The following is a 17,728-nucleotide window of genomic DNA, read 5'->3' on the forward strand; positions in this document are numbered from 1 at the left end:
ACAGCATAGAAAACCGTCAAAACATGTGTTTCAAAAATGGCATTTTGGGTGTTTTAGCAAATAAAGGGCCCAGTGGCATAGTAAGGGTGAGCGGTGCCCGGGGCGATGGCGCCTCTCCCCTGCCCTCTTCCCCACCCCACCCCATTCCATGTGCGTGCCCCCTTCCCTTTCTCCGTACCTTTTTAACTTCTTCAGCATGAGTAGCATGCCCACGTCAGTGTCGGCTCGCCCTCTGACGCCACTTCCTAGGCGCAGGTCCCGGAAGTGAGTCAGAGAGAGCGCCAATGCCGATGCAGGCAGCAACCTCGCACCAGGGAAGTAAAAAGGGGAAGGCAAGGGGCATGCGTGGCAAGGAGAACAACAGGAGGCAGAGAGGAGGAGGGGTGCCCTGCCCTTAGGAAGACTGCCCCCGGGGCGAACTGCTCCCCCGCCCCCTTACTATGCCACTGAAAGGGCCCCTTTTACAAAGCCATGGTAGCGAGTTCCAGGGGGGTCAAGTGCAACGCAGCCCATAGGAATTGAATGGGCTGTGTTACATTTGCTGCATGGAAATTGCTACTACAGCTTTGTAAAAGGGGCCCATGATGTTCAAATGACATATTATGCCATTTTTTGGACATTTTTTTCTCATTTGAAAATGAGCCCCACAGTAAATTAGTGGATTTGATATTTTTTATGTTTCGTTTTGTGAGACATCCTCCGTTTTTCCAGCTCTGTAATTTTATAAAACCTATTTTTACAAGCTAAAAAGGTTTATGAAATCACTCCCCAAATTAGTTTGCTTTTTTTTTTTTTAACTAGTCAGCTGTGTCATAAGTGACACTGAATTCCTCCCTATCTATGCAGTTTGTTTGAGACTTCCAACAAAATTGCTGTCATATCTCATCCAATCTCTTCTGTTACATATGCCATTGTTATTCATATATAGTTTCTAGTTTGTATGTGTCACTCTGTCTTCGATTACTCCTGGGTAAGATAAGTTGACAAATAGGATCAAAAATACCTGAAAACTGTATTCCCTGGATCTAAATGGAACAGATGGGCATTGATGGTATTTTCAGAGAAATTAATCAACATGGACTGGTGGCAGCGCTTAGGGATTCAGTTGCCCAATCCATCCTAATGAAGTCTGAGCTCCCTGCCATACGAGCTTATGACAAGACTAATTTATTCATGTAGGTGATTATAGTGGAATGATCTCTAATTGTTGCCTATGATGCCACTTATATTATGTGAGAGAGTACCATGAATTCCAAGTAGGTAAACATACAAGAGCAATGTAGAAAGAAGAACCTATGGGATGCACTGATTAGCCCTGGGTTTGAAAGGACTTATCCTAAAGGTGGGCCAGCAAGATAAAAACAGCTTGCCGGCACTAGTTTTGGCCTGCTCTGGATCTAAAATATATAATGACCTCTGTTCCATTGACATCAACTTTATAGTTGCTCTGTTGATGTCATCTCTGAAATCCCAAAATGTGTTCCTTCAATAACATGCTGCCATTTACACATTTAACACATCATTAAATATTGGTATTTCAGGTTTTTTACTGATGATCATGGCAGAGCAATCATGATGGGGATGGAATGCTCACTACCCGAGGCTGTGGTGGCACCAGCATCATTCAAGAAACGGAAGAAGTGAGGTTTGAAGATTGAAAGTATAAAAAGTAGAGGTAGCACTGTCTCTTTTGGAATTTTTTTTTTTTTTTAGAAAGTCCTCTGTCTTATGTCACTAAGCAGGTCTTCTATTCATTTCTTCTTCTAGATAAAGATTAGATTAATTGAGACTGCAAGATCTTTTATTTTATGGATCCTAATCTTTATTTATTTTCTTTAAAAAAAAACAAAAACTTTTATTCATTTTTAAACTTTCAATAAGTGTAACATAAGATACAGTTATTTTCTACTTTAACATCACTTAATATACCATCAAATTCAAACTCGCAACCAATATCCCCCCTCCCATATACCCAACATTTATTCTTAAACATAAGAGATCATAGAGTGTTTCCCCCTCCCCACCTTGGACGTGTATGTAAAAAAGGGGAAAAATTATACTCATTCTGTACAGTGTTTTGTTAATGGCTCCCATATATCCCTAAATTTCTTAAAATGACTTTGTTTTGTAGCTATTGCCTGCTCCATTTTAAAGATTTGGCACAACGAATTCCACCAAAAATTGTAGTTCAGCCGATCCCAATTTTTTATTATTTATAATTTTCAAATTCAATACAAAAGCATAAACTTTGAAAGAAAAAAGCAGAATAGAATACTCCCAAATTCCCCATTGGGTATTGAAATTATACAATAAGAATAGGAAAATATAATACACAATATAGTCCTCAAACGGATCCTAATCTTTTGAACTGTTTATTTAAGGAGCTGAGAGCTAAAGGAAATTTCTTACTCTTTATAAGCACTTGTAAGGCTGGGATTTTCACAAAATGGTTTTTTTTTTTGTTTACCAAGACTGTATTTATAGAAACATAGAAACATAGAAAGTGACGGCAGATAAGGGCCATGGCCCATCCAGTCTGCCCACACCAATGACCCTCCCTTACCTCTCTCTGTGAAGAGATCCCATGTGTTGATCCCATTTAGTCTTAAAATCAGGCACGCTGCTGGCCTCAATTACCTGTATCGGAAGACCATTCCATCGATCCACCACCCTCTCGGTGAAGAAGTATTTCCTGGTGTTGCTATGCAATTTCCCTTCCCTGATTTTCCACGGATGCCCTCGTGTTGTCGTGGGATCCTTGAAAAGGAAGATATCCTCCTCCACCTCGATACGGCGCGTGAGGTATTTGATCATGTCTCCCCTCTCCCTGCGTTCCTTTAGTGTGTAGAGCTGCAATTTATTCAGCCGTTCCTCATACGGGAGATCCCTGAGTCCTGAGACCATCCAGGTGGCCATTCGCTGGACCGACTCAAGTCTCAGCACATCTTTGCGGTAATGTGGCCTCCAGAATTGTACACAGTATTACAGATGGGGTCTCACCATGGACCTATACAATGGCATTATGACTTCGGATTACGGCTAATGAAACTCCTGTGTATGCAACCTATGATTTGTCTGGCCTTAGATGAAGCTTTCTCCACTTGATTAGCGGTCTTCATGTCCTCACTGATGATCACCCCTAAGTCTCGTTCTGCTACAGTTCTCGCTAGGATCTCACCATTAAGAGTGTAAGTCTTGCATGGATTTTTGCTGCCAAGGTGCATGACCTTGCATTTTTTGGCATTGAAACTTAGTTGCCAGGTCCTGAACCAATGCTCCAGTAGGAGAAGGTCGTGCGTCATACTGTCGGGCATTGATTTATTGTCAGGCCCTGTTGTGCTCTTGCCTACTATATTGCATAGTTTGGCGTCATCGGCGAATAACATTAATTTACCTTGAAGCCCCTCAGCCAAGTCCCTTATGAAGATGTTGAATAAGATCGGGCCCAAGACCGAGCCCTGCGGCACTCCACTGATCACCTCTGTCGTTTCGGAAGGGGTGCCATTCACCACCACCCTCTGAAGTCTACCTCCAAGCCAGTCCCCAACCCATGTAGTCAATGTATCACCCATACCTATAGAGCTCATCTTGCTCAACAACCTGCGGTGAGGTACGCTGTCGAATGCTTTGCTGAAATCCAAGTACACGACGTCTAGGGACTCCCCAATATCCAGCTTCCCCGTCACCCAGTCAAAGAAGCTGATCAGGTTGGATTGACATGACCTCCCCTTTGTAAACCCATGTTGACGGGGATCTCGTAGATTCCCCTCGTTCAGGATCGTATCCAATTGGCGTTTGATTAGAGTTTCCATTAGTTTGCTCACTATTGATGTGAGACTCACTGGTCTGTAGTTCGCAGCTTCCGTCCTGCATCCTTTTTTGTGGAGTGGATTGACATTAGCCGTTTTCCAGTCTAGCGGAACTCTTCCTGTTCTAAGGGATAGATTGAAGAGTGTGGATAGCGGTTCCGCCAAGGTGTCACTTAATTCCCTGAATACCCTGGGGTGTAGGTTGTCTGGCCCCATCGCTTTACTTCACCCTGAGTGAAGAGGATGGGTGAACAATACATCTAATTCATCCATTCATGCATTATTTTCCTGGGGAAATGTTCAGAGGAGGAGGAAATGTTCAGAGGAGGGGAAATGTCCAGAGGAGGTTCAGTTTGTAATTGACACATGTACATATTTTCACTTTTAACATTAGCCAAATTGCACACAAAGAAAACCATACACTTATTTTAAAGTACACACACATGGTCATAAAATTCCTCTTTCCCTGCCTTCCAGCTGTTAAGATGGAGGATAGCAAAATATCTATCAATTTCTTATTACAAGTAGAAATATCTTCAATAGTTGCAACTGATTTCCCAATTAAAACTTGAAAGGAGAACTCAGAGTGTCAAACATGAGATTATTTCAGTAACAAAATAAGGAATCCTTTTACAAAGCAGCACTAATATGTGGCCTTAGCACACCCTTATGCGTGTCATTCCCACACGCTAAGGCCATCTTTAGTATGGCAGTAAAAATGGTTGAGTTTTGTGTTTTTGTATCAATGGCCACATGTCAATGTTGCCATTATTATATGACTAGTATTTTAGCCTGTTACATTCGTTACAGTAACGTCTGCTAGAATAGCCCCATCTATACCCTGACCCCGACTCTGACCCCACCCATGCCCCGCCTCTATCATCCCCGGACCCTGCCTCCCACTGATCCCAGTCCCACCACCTCACCTTTCACCATTTCCTTTGTACCCTTTTGGCCCTCTTGACAGGGTCTTTACTTACCCTAGGTGGCAGCAGCAGTCCTGACGTACCAACTTTTCCTCCCTCAGTGCCCCAAAGCAGCAGTGGTCCTACCATTTCCATCTCTCCCTTCCCCCTTTCACACCCTCTACCATCTCTCTCTGACCCTGTTTCACCTCTTTTGCCATCTTTCCCTTTCCTGTCCCCCTCTGTCCTTCCCCAAGACCATCTCTCTCTCCTGCCCCTCCACACTCCCTGAAGTCTATCTCTCCCTATCCCCTACCATCTCTCCTAGTCCCCCTAGTAGCCCCTCTGTCCTTCTCATCCATCTGTCTCTGTCTCTCTCTCCTCACCTCCTGCCTCTGCGGAGCTCTCACAGCTCCTCCTCGTCCTCCTCCAGCCAGGCTTCAGCCATCTTCCGCCGCAGCCTGCAGCCGCCGCGGCCGACATCCACCTCAGGGGATTCTCGCACATGCGCACTCCTGCCTGCGGTGCCCTACAGCACATGGAAAATGGGAGCATGCAGGTGGGAGTGCGCATGCACGCTTAGGGCTTTATTATATTAGATGAGGTCTCACCAGAGTCTTATACAGGGGACATCAATACCTCCTTCTTCCTACTGTATGAAAGTATGAAATGTTGAGTTGCTGCTTCATTGCAAGGTAATACCATCTCTCTCTGACCCTGTTTCACCTCTTTTGCCATCTTTCCCTTTCCTGTCCCACTCTGTCCTTCCCCAAGACCATCTCTCTCCTGCCCCCTCCACACTCCCTGAAGTCTATCTCTCCCTATCCCCTACCATCTCTTCTGGTCCCCCTAGTAGCCCCTCTGTCCTTCTCATCCATCTGTCTCTGTCTCCTCACCTCCTGCCTCTGCGGAGCTCTCGCAGCTCCTCCTCGTCCTCCTCCAGCCAGGCTTCAGCCACCTTCCACCACGGCCTTCAGCCGCCGACAGCCGCTGCGACCGACATCTGCCTCGGGGGATTCTCACGCATGCGCAATCCTACCTGCGGTGCCCTAAAGCGCACAGAAAACGGGAGCACGCAGATGGGAGTGCGCATGCGCGCTTAGGGCTTTATTATATTAGATGAGAGCTCACACATTCTTAAACAGGAGGAAAAAGCCTCAGGAACGGGAGGCCCTTTTCATTAAATGCTTCTTCAGGGGAATTCTTTTTCTTAGTGAGCCTAGTGAGCAAAAAAACAAAGGAAATAAGGTGATACCTTTTTTATTGGACTAACTCAGTGCATTTTATGATAAGCTTTCGAAGGCAACCCTTCTTCTTCAGATCAGAAAAAAAGCAAATGTTGACAAGTATATGAGGAAAACATGAAAGCATTTCAGGGATAGGAAGAGAGAGAGGTGCGTGGATGGGCAGGTGACAGAAAGGTGGCAGAGCAGTTTTAAATATCTTTATACTGGGAAAGAAATCACAGATCTCTGTTAAGTCCCGTCTGGTAGGTGTCAAAATACCTTATCATATTGATTTAAAAGTTTTTATGTTCTTGGATTGTTTTAAAGTTCCCATGTCTCCCCACTCCTAGCCAAACTTCACGGGCTCCCAGTGATTTCCAGAATCCATTTCAAATGCTCCTGCATGGCTTTTAAGATCATTCACAGCATCCTTCCTCCCTTAACCCCACTATTTTATAACTCCTCGAGTCCTGACTCTACCAGACCCACCCAAAGGTATAAATTATCCTTCCCCTCTGTACACGATATTCGCTATGCAGGCAAACTGGGAAAATCCCTTCTCTTCAGAATCACAGGTCTTTGGGACGACCTTACTACCCCGCTGCGGAACTTGGGCTCCCTCCAATTATTCCGCAAGCAACTGAAAACCTGGCTGTTCACTAAAATGTAATTCTATCCCCCTTACTCTTTTCTTCTATATATAAGTTCATGTAAACCTTTTTTTTCCTTCTCTTCCTATATTTTAAGTTCTTGTAAACCGTGCCGAGCTCCACAACATCCGTGGAGATGATGCGGTATATAAACTTAAGGTTTAGTTTAGTTTAGTTTTAGTATTCTCACCATAAAATCACTGGTTTTTCCAAAATGTTATCCGACAGAAATGACATCCTGATTGGTATTGCTATTTTTAATATGATATTCATGGAAGTTATTCTGGTCTTTAGCATTTGGCTTGTTTCACCGATGTAACATGCCTCTTTGCACTTTTTACACTGAATGATGTACACCATATTAGAAGATGAACATGTGAAGGATCCCTTTATGCTGAATGTTATTCCCATATGAGTGACTTTGGGATCCTTTGAGATGTGCTCGCACAGTTTGCAGTTTGTCACACCACAAGCACATGTGCCATTCTCTTTTTTGTGGGTTTATGTGAGGAGCTTGCTTTTTACCAATTTTTGTTTCAGATTAGGTGACTAACGGAAGGCCAGCACAGGTGGAGCTGGGAATATTTCTTTTAGTAATTCATCTTCCTGGAGTAGTGGTTGTAGTTCTCTTATAATTTTTCTTAGTTTTTCCAGCTCTGGATTGCATGTCACTAAACACCCTTTCACTCAGTGAGCCTGAAAGGTTGCAGCACGATAGATCCCATGAAGAAGCAATTAGTGAAATGGGCCTCCTGTTCCTGAGGCTTTTTCCTCCTGTTTAGAAAAGGTACAGAGAAGGGCAACAAAAATGATAAAAAGGGTTGGAACGACTTCCCTATGAGGAAAGACTAATGCGGCTAGGGATCTTCAGCTTGGAGAAGAGACGGCCCAGGGGGTAATATGATAAGAGGTCTATAAAATAATGAGTGGAATGGAAAGGGTAAATGTGAATCGCTTGTTCACTCTTTTCAAAAATGCTAAGGGCTCCTTTTACGCTAGGGCCTTAACACGTGGAATAGCGCGCACTAAATTGCCATGCACACTAGCTGCTACTGCCTCCTTTTGAGCAGGCGGTAGATTTTTGGCTAATTCGGTGCTTGCGCTAAAACCGCTAGCGCACCTTCATAAAAGGAGCCCTAGGACTAGGGAACATGCGATTAAGCTACTGAGTAGTAGATTAAAAACAAACCAGACAAGATATTTTTCCACACAACAAGGAAACTCTGGAATTCATTGCCAGAGAATGTGGTGAAATCAGTTAGCTTAGTGGGGTTTAAAAAAGGTTTGGATAATTTCCTAAAAAAGAAGTCCATAGTCCATTATTGAGATGGCTTGAGGAAATCCATTGCTTATTCCTAGGATAAGCATCCTAGCATGAAATCTGTTTTACTACTTGAGATCTTGCCAGGTACTTGGGACCTGGGTTGGCCACTGTTGGAAACAGGATACTAGGCTTAATGGACCTTCGGTCTGTCCCAGTATGGCAATTCTTATGTTCTTATAAACTTTCACCACTATTTTTGATTTAGATTGTCTCTATTGTTGAAGTGGGGAGACCTTTTCTCTATTTAGATGGCCATTATTATGGGACCATTAAAATATATCAGCACGTGAGCCTTTACTGCCACCTATTTTATAGGCGGTAAAGCCCCGATTCTATAAAGTCCGCCTAAAGTTAGGTGTCAACATTGGGACCTAACTTAATTGATCAATAGGCTTAATCAGTGCCGATATTGGCACTCAACAACTCAAAATCAGCTTTAATTGAAATTTAAGCACCTAACTCAAAAATTTGATTCTATAAAAAGTAGGCGCCTAGACCTCAGCGCATACATTAAAAGTTGGTGTAGTTAGGGGGCAGATCATGGGCATGTTTTTGAGTTAGATGCTTTTTTGTGAATCAGGTGACGTTAGGCTCTGATACCAGTGCCTAAGTTTAGGCAAAAAAAACCTTGGCATAAATATGGTGTGCCTAAATGTTAGGACGCTGAGTGCCGCCTAAGAATGCTTAGGCAACGCTAAGCGTGATTCTATAATGGACGCCAATTATAGAATTGGTGCCGATATCAGTACCTAACTTTAGACAGACTTTATAGAGTCAGGGCCTAGGGACTCAATGCTAATCAATTAGTGTGTGGCAATTTAGCTGCGCTGATTACAAGTTTCAAGTTTATTTGTAATTTGATATACCGACCGTCACAGGTAGCTGACCGGTTTACAGTATTAAAAATTAAAAATTTCTTAAAAAAATAAAATAAAAATAAAAATAGGGCAGGTTGGGCCAAGACAAGGACAAATTTTGAAAGGAGCAAAGGGGGAGGGAAATTTTCTACCCCCAGATGCCTCCTCCGCAGTACAAATAGAAAACATTTATTAGCACATGGTGAGCGGAAGCTAACTCAGACATGGTATGTGGAAGCTAACTCAGAAATTACCACAGCATGCCTGAGTGGGCCTCATGGTAAGCCCTTTTAAGTTGCAGTAAGCATGTGCTAAAGCAGTAATATCAAACCGTTTTCAAAGTATCTATCAAAAAGCATGAGTCCGTTTATTAGATACTGCGATTTGCTGTATCTTTGTGCCCTTGGTGCAGCCTCAGTGCAAAACATGGCCACGTTGGGTTTTAATAATTACATCTTTCAAGAATCTTGTTTGTCTAGTGCAGTTTTCCGCAACTTTTTAAAGCCGCGAACACTAAACGTAGTGCCATGGCTGGAGGGCATCCAGAAGTACGTGGACGTCAACATGATGACAACATGTGCACCTGTGGCATCTTCACATAGATGGCCACATATGTGTGGATATGCTCCAGCCGCAGCTCTGAGACTCCTATTGCTACTGGTAGTGGGATTCTGGAGAGGGAGAGGTGTGGATAGCAGGAGAGGCACGAGTGCTAGCTGACTGCCTATAAAGACATACCTCTCACCACGAGAGGCCTCTCCTCCTCGGGCATGTTGCAGTACACCTGGAATCTGCCGCAGCACAAAGTTTGCAATACATTGGTGTAGTGCATGGAGAAGGCAGGAATCTAATACAAAATGCTGAAAGAACATTCCCCCACCCCCTTTTACGAAGCCAAATTAGGGTTTTTTTTTAATCGCCGGCCATGGCGGTATTAGCTCCAATGCTCATAAAATTCCTATGAGTGCGGAGCTGATATCTACATGGCCGGTGATAAAAAAGTCTAATGCGGCTTCATAAAAGGGGGGGAGGTATATTAATTATTCAAACAGCAGCACAGCCATAACTAGTACACATATTTTCTTTAATCAATCATTTTAATCAAATCAAATATATTTAAGAAAAATACAAGGACAATCTTGCAGCAGGATCCTAGAATAGCCAAGTTCACAAGAAACCCCTATACATACTTGGAGCTGCAGCAGATCTTTTGTTCAAGAAGTATGATTATATATTTATTTATTTATTTATTTATTTTTTGCTATGACAGGTTTTGGAATTCTTGTCATGTTCTTGTATATGCTAGAATTCTTATACTCATTGTAACAACATTCCTTAATTTTTTTTTAAAAATCCTAGAATAACACAGACTAAAAATATTTTCATTAAATGAATAAGCTTCAGAACTAGAGAAACTGATCAATGCTATGAGTATCTGGCAAGTTGAACTCACAAAGCGCACACTTACCGGTACTGGTATCAAAAGTGTATTGGACGTCACCAAAAGAAACAGACAGTTTGCATGGAATCAATAGAGATATGAAAAGCATCATAATATGACAAAGGTTTGAGAGCAATCTTCAAAAAGTAATTTACCTGGATAAAAAAGCTATCTGAAAATTCCTCACCTAAAAGTATGCAAAAGATCAACAATGTGTGTACTTTTTTTTTTTTTTAAATTATTGCAGCTAGAGAAGGGGGTGGAGTAATAATTAGACTAGTGGCTTCTTCTACAGATTAATGCGAACCAGCTGCCAACATTGTACCTCCAATTGCTGTCTTCTTTAATATATCTAATTTACCTTTGTATTTTTGTTTTTGCTTGGTCCCTATAATATTGTGGACTAAACAATGAAAATGCCTTATAGTTAGAAGATTTGTTTGTTTTTCACCACAATTTTTTTTTTAGAATTTATGAATCTGTATTCAAGTATTTTATGCTTGTCTTTATGTAAATCTATAAAAAAAACAACAACAAAGAACAATGTGTGTATTTTTACACATAGGCAATGTAGGGGTTTCAGAGATGGGGCTAAACTGATGAAGGCAACAAGGTACACAATTTTTACATTTTCAAAATGAAGCATGTGAAGAGCCATTCTCTAAACTGGCACTTCAGTCTAGGTGCCCCCATGCTGTGTGCTTAGCACCCAATCTATAACAGCATAAGAACATAAGCAATGCCTCTGCTGGGTCAGGCCTGAGGTCCATCGTGCCCAACAGTCCGCTCACGCGGCGGCCCAACAGGTCCAGGATCTGTGCAGTAATCCTCTATCTATACCCCTCTATCCCCTTTTCCAGCAGGAAATTGTCCAATCCTTTCTTGAACCCCAGTACCGTACTCTGCCCTATTACACTCTCTGGAAGCGCATTCCAGGTGTCCACCACACGTTGGGTAAAGAAGAATTTCCTAGCATTCGTTTTGAATCTGTCCCCTTTCAACTTTTCTGAATGCCCTCTTGTTCTTTTATTATTCGAAAGTTTGAAGAATAGGTCCCTCTCTACTCTCTTTTCATGGTATCAAGCTTCCATTACAGAATGTTCATGTAACATTGGCAATGGTGTCCCATGTCTAGGTGCACCCTCTAATGCCATGTTAATGGCAGGAGTACGGTAAGTTAGTAAGACTAGGTGCACCGAGGGCTCCTTTTACTAAGCTGCGTTAACATTTTTAGTGCACGCAGCATCTAGTGCACTTAGCGTGCTAAGCCCGTGCTAAGTGGCTAGAACTAATGCCGGCTCAATGCTGGCATTAGTGTCTAGTGCGCACAGCAATTTAGAGTGCGCTACTCCGCGCATTAATGCCCTAACGCAGCTTAGTAAAAGGAGCCCCAAGTGACATGTGTGGTTTTTTTAGTAGTCTATAAATATTCTGGTCGATATTCAAAACGATTTAACCAGATTGCTTGGTCAGGGCCATCCATCAATTTTCAGCACCACCTAAACAGTTATTACCGCTGAAAATTAGTGATTGGCACTTAAGTGAAAATGCCTATTTTGAGGGCACTCCGGTGTGGTGGGAAAGAGGGGAAGGGAGTCAGCAGTTGGCCAGTTGTGCTGATATTCAGCACTTAACCGGCTAGACGGAACACATAAATAGGACTCCATAAAACAGTGCTATCTTAATGCAGCAACCTATGACTGGTTAAGTTCTGAATGTCTAATTAACTTGTGTGTTACCGGCACTACATGAACTGGATATTCAATGCCAAAGCCTACACATGGCCAGGCATTGAATATCTGGGAATGTCAGTGATGGTCAGCAAACCCTCACCCCTGCCAGCTGAATATTTGCCCCAGTGTATTTAATTAGGAGACATCAAAATAGGGGACAAAATACCTATTAGAGAATGACACGGGGACAAATTTTTCCCCATCCCTGCGGGAACTCATTTTCCCTTCCTCACAAATTATTTTCTTGTCCCTGCCCCATTCCTGCAAGCTCCATTCTCATCTGCACAAGCATCAAACACTTTAAAATCATAAGTATTCGAGGCTTGTGCAGTTAAGGCAGAAGTTATAGGAATGGGGCAGGGAGAGAGAGAGTAACAAAACTCGTGAGGACGGGATGGGGAAATTGAGTTCCTGTGGGAACAGGGATAAATTTGTACCTAGTACCTATGTATTGAGTGACCAAAAAAAGTGGGACAAAAACACCCCTATATATCTATAGAAACTTTATTATGAGAAAGTCCTGATTGCAGCTGTCAAGGTATGCAAGAAAACACTAAAAATAATGGTTGATATGGAAAAGGACCCAATAAGGTCCATGTTTCGTCATGCAGTGCCTTCCTCAGGAGTGTAGTCTACAACATCACATCAGACAAATGAAAACCAGTTTGTAGTGAAAATGCCACTAACATACAAATTGCTGCTCTTACAACAACATCACAGAGTAACTCCAAAATAATCAGCAATACAAGAAGGTTATACACAAGTGGCAGCCTCACCATATAACAAAGCAGCTTTTTGCCTATGCTCTGCCTCTTACATATATCACCCTCACAGTTATACATTATGGAGCTGATACTCATACCATGGGAATTAGCCGGGCTGACTCCCAGTCAACGCTGAGCCCAGATATTCAATGCCGAGTCATTTACAGTGACGGGCACTGAATACCCAGTTTCTTTTTGGTTACCATAAACTTAGCCAGCTAAGCCGATATTCAGTGCTTGTTGGCTATGTTTATAGCAGACAAAGATAAACTAACTTTAAATTTCACAGATAGCCAGCTGTCATGCGGTATGGCCGGCTAGCAGTTGCACGATAATGTTCAGCAGCCATCTTGTGCTGAATATTAGCGCTTAGCCAGTTTAGTGCTATTTAACTGGCCAGGAGCTGTAGCATGATATGATTAATTTTGCTGGATCAAAGAATTAGAAAAGTATGGCTTGAACTCTGGATATAAGGATTATAAAATGTATTTATTGGGCTGACTTCTGAAAGACTCCAGCCATCTGTCTTCAGAACACTGAAAGCCTAAAACAAAAGCTGTTACGTACCCATTCAGTAGATTACAAAAGAGAGGCAAGATGGTGTACCAATGTCAAATAGAATTCTACCCTCCAAGATATGCAAAGGGCATCAGCCACTGCAACAGATCTTCAGACTCCAAGATATGCACAACAATAAAAGTTGAAGAAGTGTTAACTACCTCTATTCTTCAGGAACCATACCTAAGCAATCAAAGGTTGGAATGAGACAAAGGCCACTGAAACTCCCAGACAATTACTCTCTTTAAACCTTATCAAGTCTCAGCCCAGCTAGGAAGCATGTGACCAGCCAAACCAAATGACATCACCAGACCTATCAAGAAACCAATTTTGAACTATCCCTGAATTTTGATTGAACTGCTAAATGTACCATCTGACCCCAGTTCCTGTAGCCCATAAAAAGGGGAAATTCACCTAAGCTCTTTCTCTTGGGATTGCCACTTGACCTAGAACACACCTTGCTGGAATTTCCTCTGCATCTAAGTCTCCATGTTCTACCCCCAGCCATTCTGCAACTGAAAAACTTTTCTTCTAGCAAGGGACCATCGCCTCCTCTAACTATCCTATGCAGAGACAAGACCTCCATTACCAGAGTGAGTTACTTTTTTCCACCATAATTAATCAATCTTTCTAACAATATTTTATCTTGTGGCACATTCTCCTTATTTAAAGATCCCTAAATTATAACTACAGTTACTATATTGCCTGCATAATCTTGTAAATAAACTTGCTCTGTATAAATAAGATACAATTCTCCCTTAATATTCTAAATATATGTTCTTAAATATTACACAGAGCTAAGTTATAAGAAGGTAGTACCATTCTCCAAATTAACACCTATTTTATATTTTCTTGTAACAGAGTCATTCCTGACCAGTTAAATAGCGCTGAATATTGGGCGGTATGTCACATAGGTACTACATTATATATGGTATCTTTGATGCATGTATGTGGCAACTACCTCCAGGCACCATTTTATAGAACTGACCCATAGTTTAAAAAAAATGCAGAAAAGGCAGATGCAAATCTCTATGGATACTTTTTGCCTAAAAGGCAAGAAGCAGACCATATGAAGAAAAAGTGTTTTTTAAAAATAAATGCTCCCAGGAAATGGTGCCCAACATGACCACATTTCACCAACTAGGCTGTGTCAGGGGCATACAATCAGCTGGTGATACACAACTGCTTCCACTACTTTATAACCACTATGTACCCCTAACAACATTATTCTCTTGAATTGTAAATTTCCTTGAACCTCATTAGGCATAGAGTGACTCAGAAATTTCAGATTAGATTAAATTAGATCCAGTAGACAGATTAAATTACATCTAAATGAGCATAAATCATGTATTATTAATAAAGTTCTTCAAGCTCCTTTACTTCAACACTGGGTGGATCACAAACATACTATAGAAAATCTCAAATGGAGAATTATAAATAAATACATAATAAGGTGAGAGAATGGCAAAGCTGAAAATAAATTTTATGGAGCAACAGTTGATTCTTAACTTTAGCTGTGTTCTCTTTTACACTCCATATATCTTCCCTCTGCCTCTCTTCCCTTTACCTATACCGCAGCTCTTCTTCCTTAGGCAGCCAGTAAACTGCAGAGGAGTCAGGACCAATGGCTTATGAGATATGAACCTTCTTGGTTTTCCCTGCAGACTATTTGATGGCTAAGCTTCTTTAGGAATGTCTGACTAATGTGCTGCAGGGAGAGATTGGATCAGTAGCAACAGAGATATTACCTTATCAACCTTCAAATCTGCTTTTCTCTGCAGCTGGCTTAGCTTCCTTAGAAATGTCTGACCAAAGGGCTCCAAGGGGTGGGGGGAGCACTGCTTTAGCAACCTTCAGTCCTGTTTTTCCCTGTAGCCTATTGGCTGACTAAGCTTCTTTAGAAATGTCTGACCAATGGGCTGTGGGAGAGGCAGGAGCAGTAGCTACAGAGACACTGTCTTAGCAACCCAGTCATGCTTTTCCCTGCAGCCTATTGGCTGACCAATGGGCTGCAGCGGGAGGTGGGAACATTGGAAAAATCCCTCAAATGACTCTCAAATGAATTGTGCCAAACTCCAGACCTAGCTAAATCACTTTCTCGCACCTGAGAAACGTAGATTCACCTCATTTCATGAAAATCCTTAGGGCTATTTTCAAGATAAAATTTACCTACATACAAACATACAATTATTGCTTGCTTTATAGTATAGGATTAGAATACATAACTCTTATTTAGCACTAAACCACTAGAATAATTTAGGTGAACGGTGACTTTAAGATCAGCTGATTAATCTTTTAATTTAAATACTATGCAAATAATGCCACTGTCATCTTTGTATGGGATTGAATACAGGGGTGACAGAGACGGCCGCTAAAGGTATGCTTTATTCAACAAAGTTGATTAAAATGAATTGATACAGCAAAAGATCTTTTGACACCTTATTTTGATGTTTTATTTTTTAGAGGACTGCTTGATAAAGTATATAGTGAAACACAGACTCTATGACGGAGAGTCTTCCCCTGCTGCTTAAATGTTTAAGATGAGTACATATACTTTAAACTATTTATTAAGTTTTTGATAAAGACAAAAGTTTTGAATAAGATAAATGCTTTAAATATTAAAAAGTAGTGCATACTGGGATGGACCAATGATGATCATGGTGCATCAGTCTGTATGATAAAGATTATTTTCAGCAGCAGCAGCACCACTGAGGTCTCTTTACAGGATTATTTTCTTTGAAGTAATTTTGATATATTGCTTAGAGTGCTACTTTGAAGATTCTCTAACCAGCACCCTTTTTTTAGGGGCCGGTGGGCACCCAAACTCAGTAAAAACATATTCAAACATAATTCCTTAACTGAGTTTCAAGACACCTACCAGTGCCTAAAAAAAAAAAACAGTGCCGCCTAATGCCACTATGGGTGTGGCTAACGCCGGAAGTGACTTTAGGCAGCCTAAAGCAGCTCAGAAGCGTGATTCAAGGCAAAGATAGGCATCAGAAATATAAGCCTGGAAAACCCTTGCCTATATTTCCAGAGCCTATCTATCAGTACTTTATACTGCTCCATCGCAAGATTGACACGTGATCAGCAGCCACTTTTTAGGCAGCTGCCGATATCGGCACCCTATAGAGAATCTGGGCCTTTGCCTATTTAGTAATTTTTTATTAGAACTTTATGGCTTACATTAAACTCATTTTGTGCATACTGGGTCCAATATCCAGCCAGTGGTAGTCTACATTTTGTGTCCACTGCTGGATATATTCTCAAATATACAATACTGGGCCATATTCAGGCACAAGCATTGAATATCCAGTTATAGGCTGGCGGATAAAGTACAATATTTAGCCCTTAATTGTATAAGCTGAACCGCTTAAAGATACAACTGCTATTTATGTGGCCCAATCTAAGTGGTTATCTTAGGCCAGGGGTGTCAAAATCGGTCCTCTTCCGGGTTTTTAGAATTTCCCCAATGAATATGCATGAGATCTATTAGCATATAATGAAAGCAGTGCATGCAAATAGATCTCATGCATATTCATTGGGGAAATCCTGAAAACACGACTGGGTTGCGGCCCTCGAGGACCGACTTTGACACTTGTGTCTTAGGCAGTCAAGGGCTGAATACCAGCACTCCATCCCCAGAATGTCCATAAGTTAACCTTTTTCAGTGCTAACTGTTAATATTTCGCTGAATAGCAGCAGTTAGGCAGCCCTAAGTGATTTAAATGGGTAGGAAGCCTCTCCTGCACATCAAACAAAACACATGTCATGATGTCCCAAAACAGAATTAGCAAGAGGTCACTTACCCACTGGAGTATCTTCACTAATCAACAAGTATGTGCTAAAGAAATAATTCTGGAAACTTGGAGGTCTGTTGTAGGCCAAACCTTAATGAGAAAGAAAATCAAAATATTAATGGACAAAATTCATAATTACAGTGGTTTTCTTTAGAAAAAAAAAAAGTTGTAGGTACTCAGATGCAGGGCTTATCTTGGGTGAGACAAAGGAAGGGAAAATCAGGGTTGCTGCCTAGATATTCCTTCAATGGTAGCCCCAAGTCTTTCAATTTGCCGCAGAGTTAAGTTACACAGCATTGCCTCCTTCACTTCTACTTCTGAAACTCTCTCCAGATGATTAACAGAGAGAGAGGGAGAGGCACCACTGGTGCTTTTCTCTCTCCCCTCTTCCTCTGATGCAATTTTTTTTCAGTCATCTCTCCACCTAAGACTGCACAAAAGCCTAAAAATATTACATTATCAAGGCAGCTGCTAAGAGCATGAGGGTTAGTGGTGACTTAAGTGGCAACTGGAAAAATTTCAGAGCCGAATTTGAAGGCTACTATCTGGCAACAGGCTTGTGTGAGAAGTCAGCTGAAGTGCAGGCAGCTACACTAAGAAGGGTGATGGATGTTGAATGCAACAATATTTATAAGCACTATTTGAGCTTCACAGAAGAGCA

General features: G+C 41.7%; 1 protein-coding gene across 1 annotated transcript in view; it reads right to left on the bottom strand.

Annotated features, from left to right (window-relative positions):
- CDH23 (cadherin related 23) overlaps positions 1–17,728 on the bottom strand; it is a 1,673,137-nt gene that overhangs the window by 1,538,410 nt on the left and 116,999 nt on the right. The window contains exon 3 of the mRNA XM_033942780.1: positions 17,077–17,157. Coding sequence (XP_033798671.1) covers positions 17,077–17,157 — 81 coding nt within the window. The remainder of the gene's footprint in view (positions 1–17,076; positions 17,158–17,728) is intronic.

Source organism: Geotrypetes seraphini, chromosome 4 (genome assembly GCF_902459505.1).
Source record: "Geotrypetes seraphini chromosome 4, aGeoSer1.1, whole genome shotgun sequence".
Taxonomy (NCBI): Eukaryota; Metazoa; Chordata; class Amphibia; order Gymnophiona; family Dermophiidae; genus Geotrypetes; species Geotrypetes seraphini.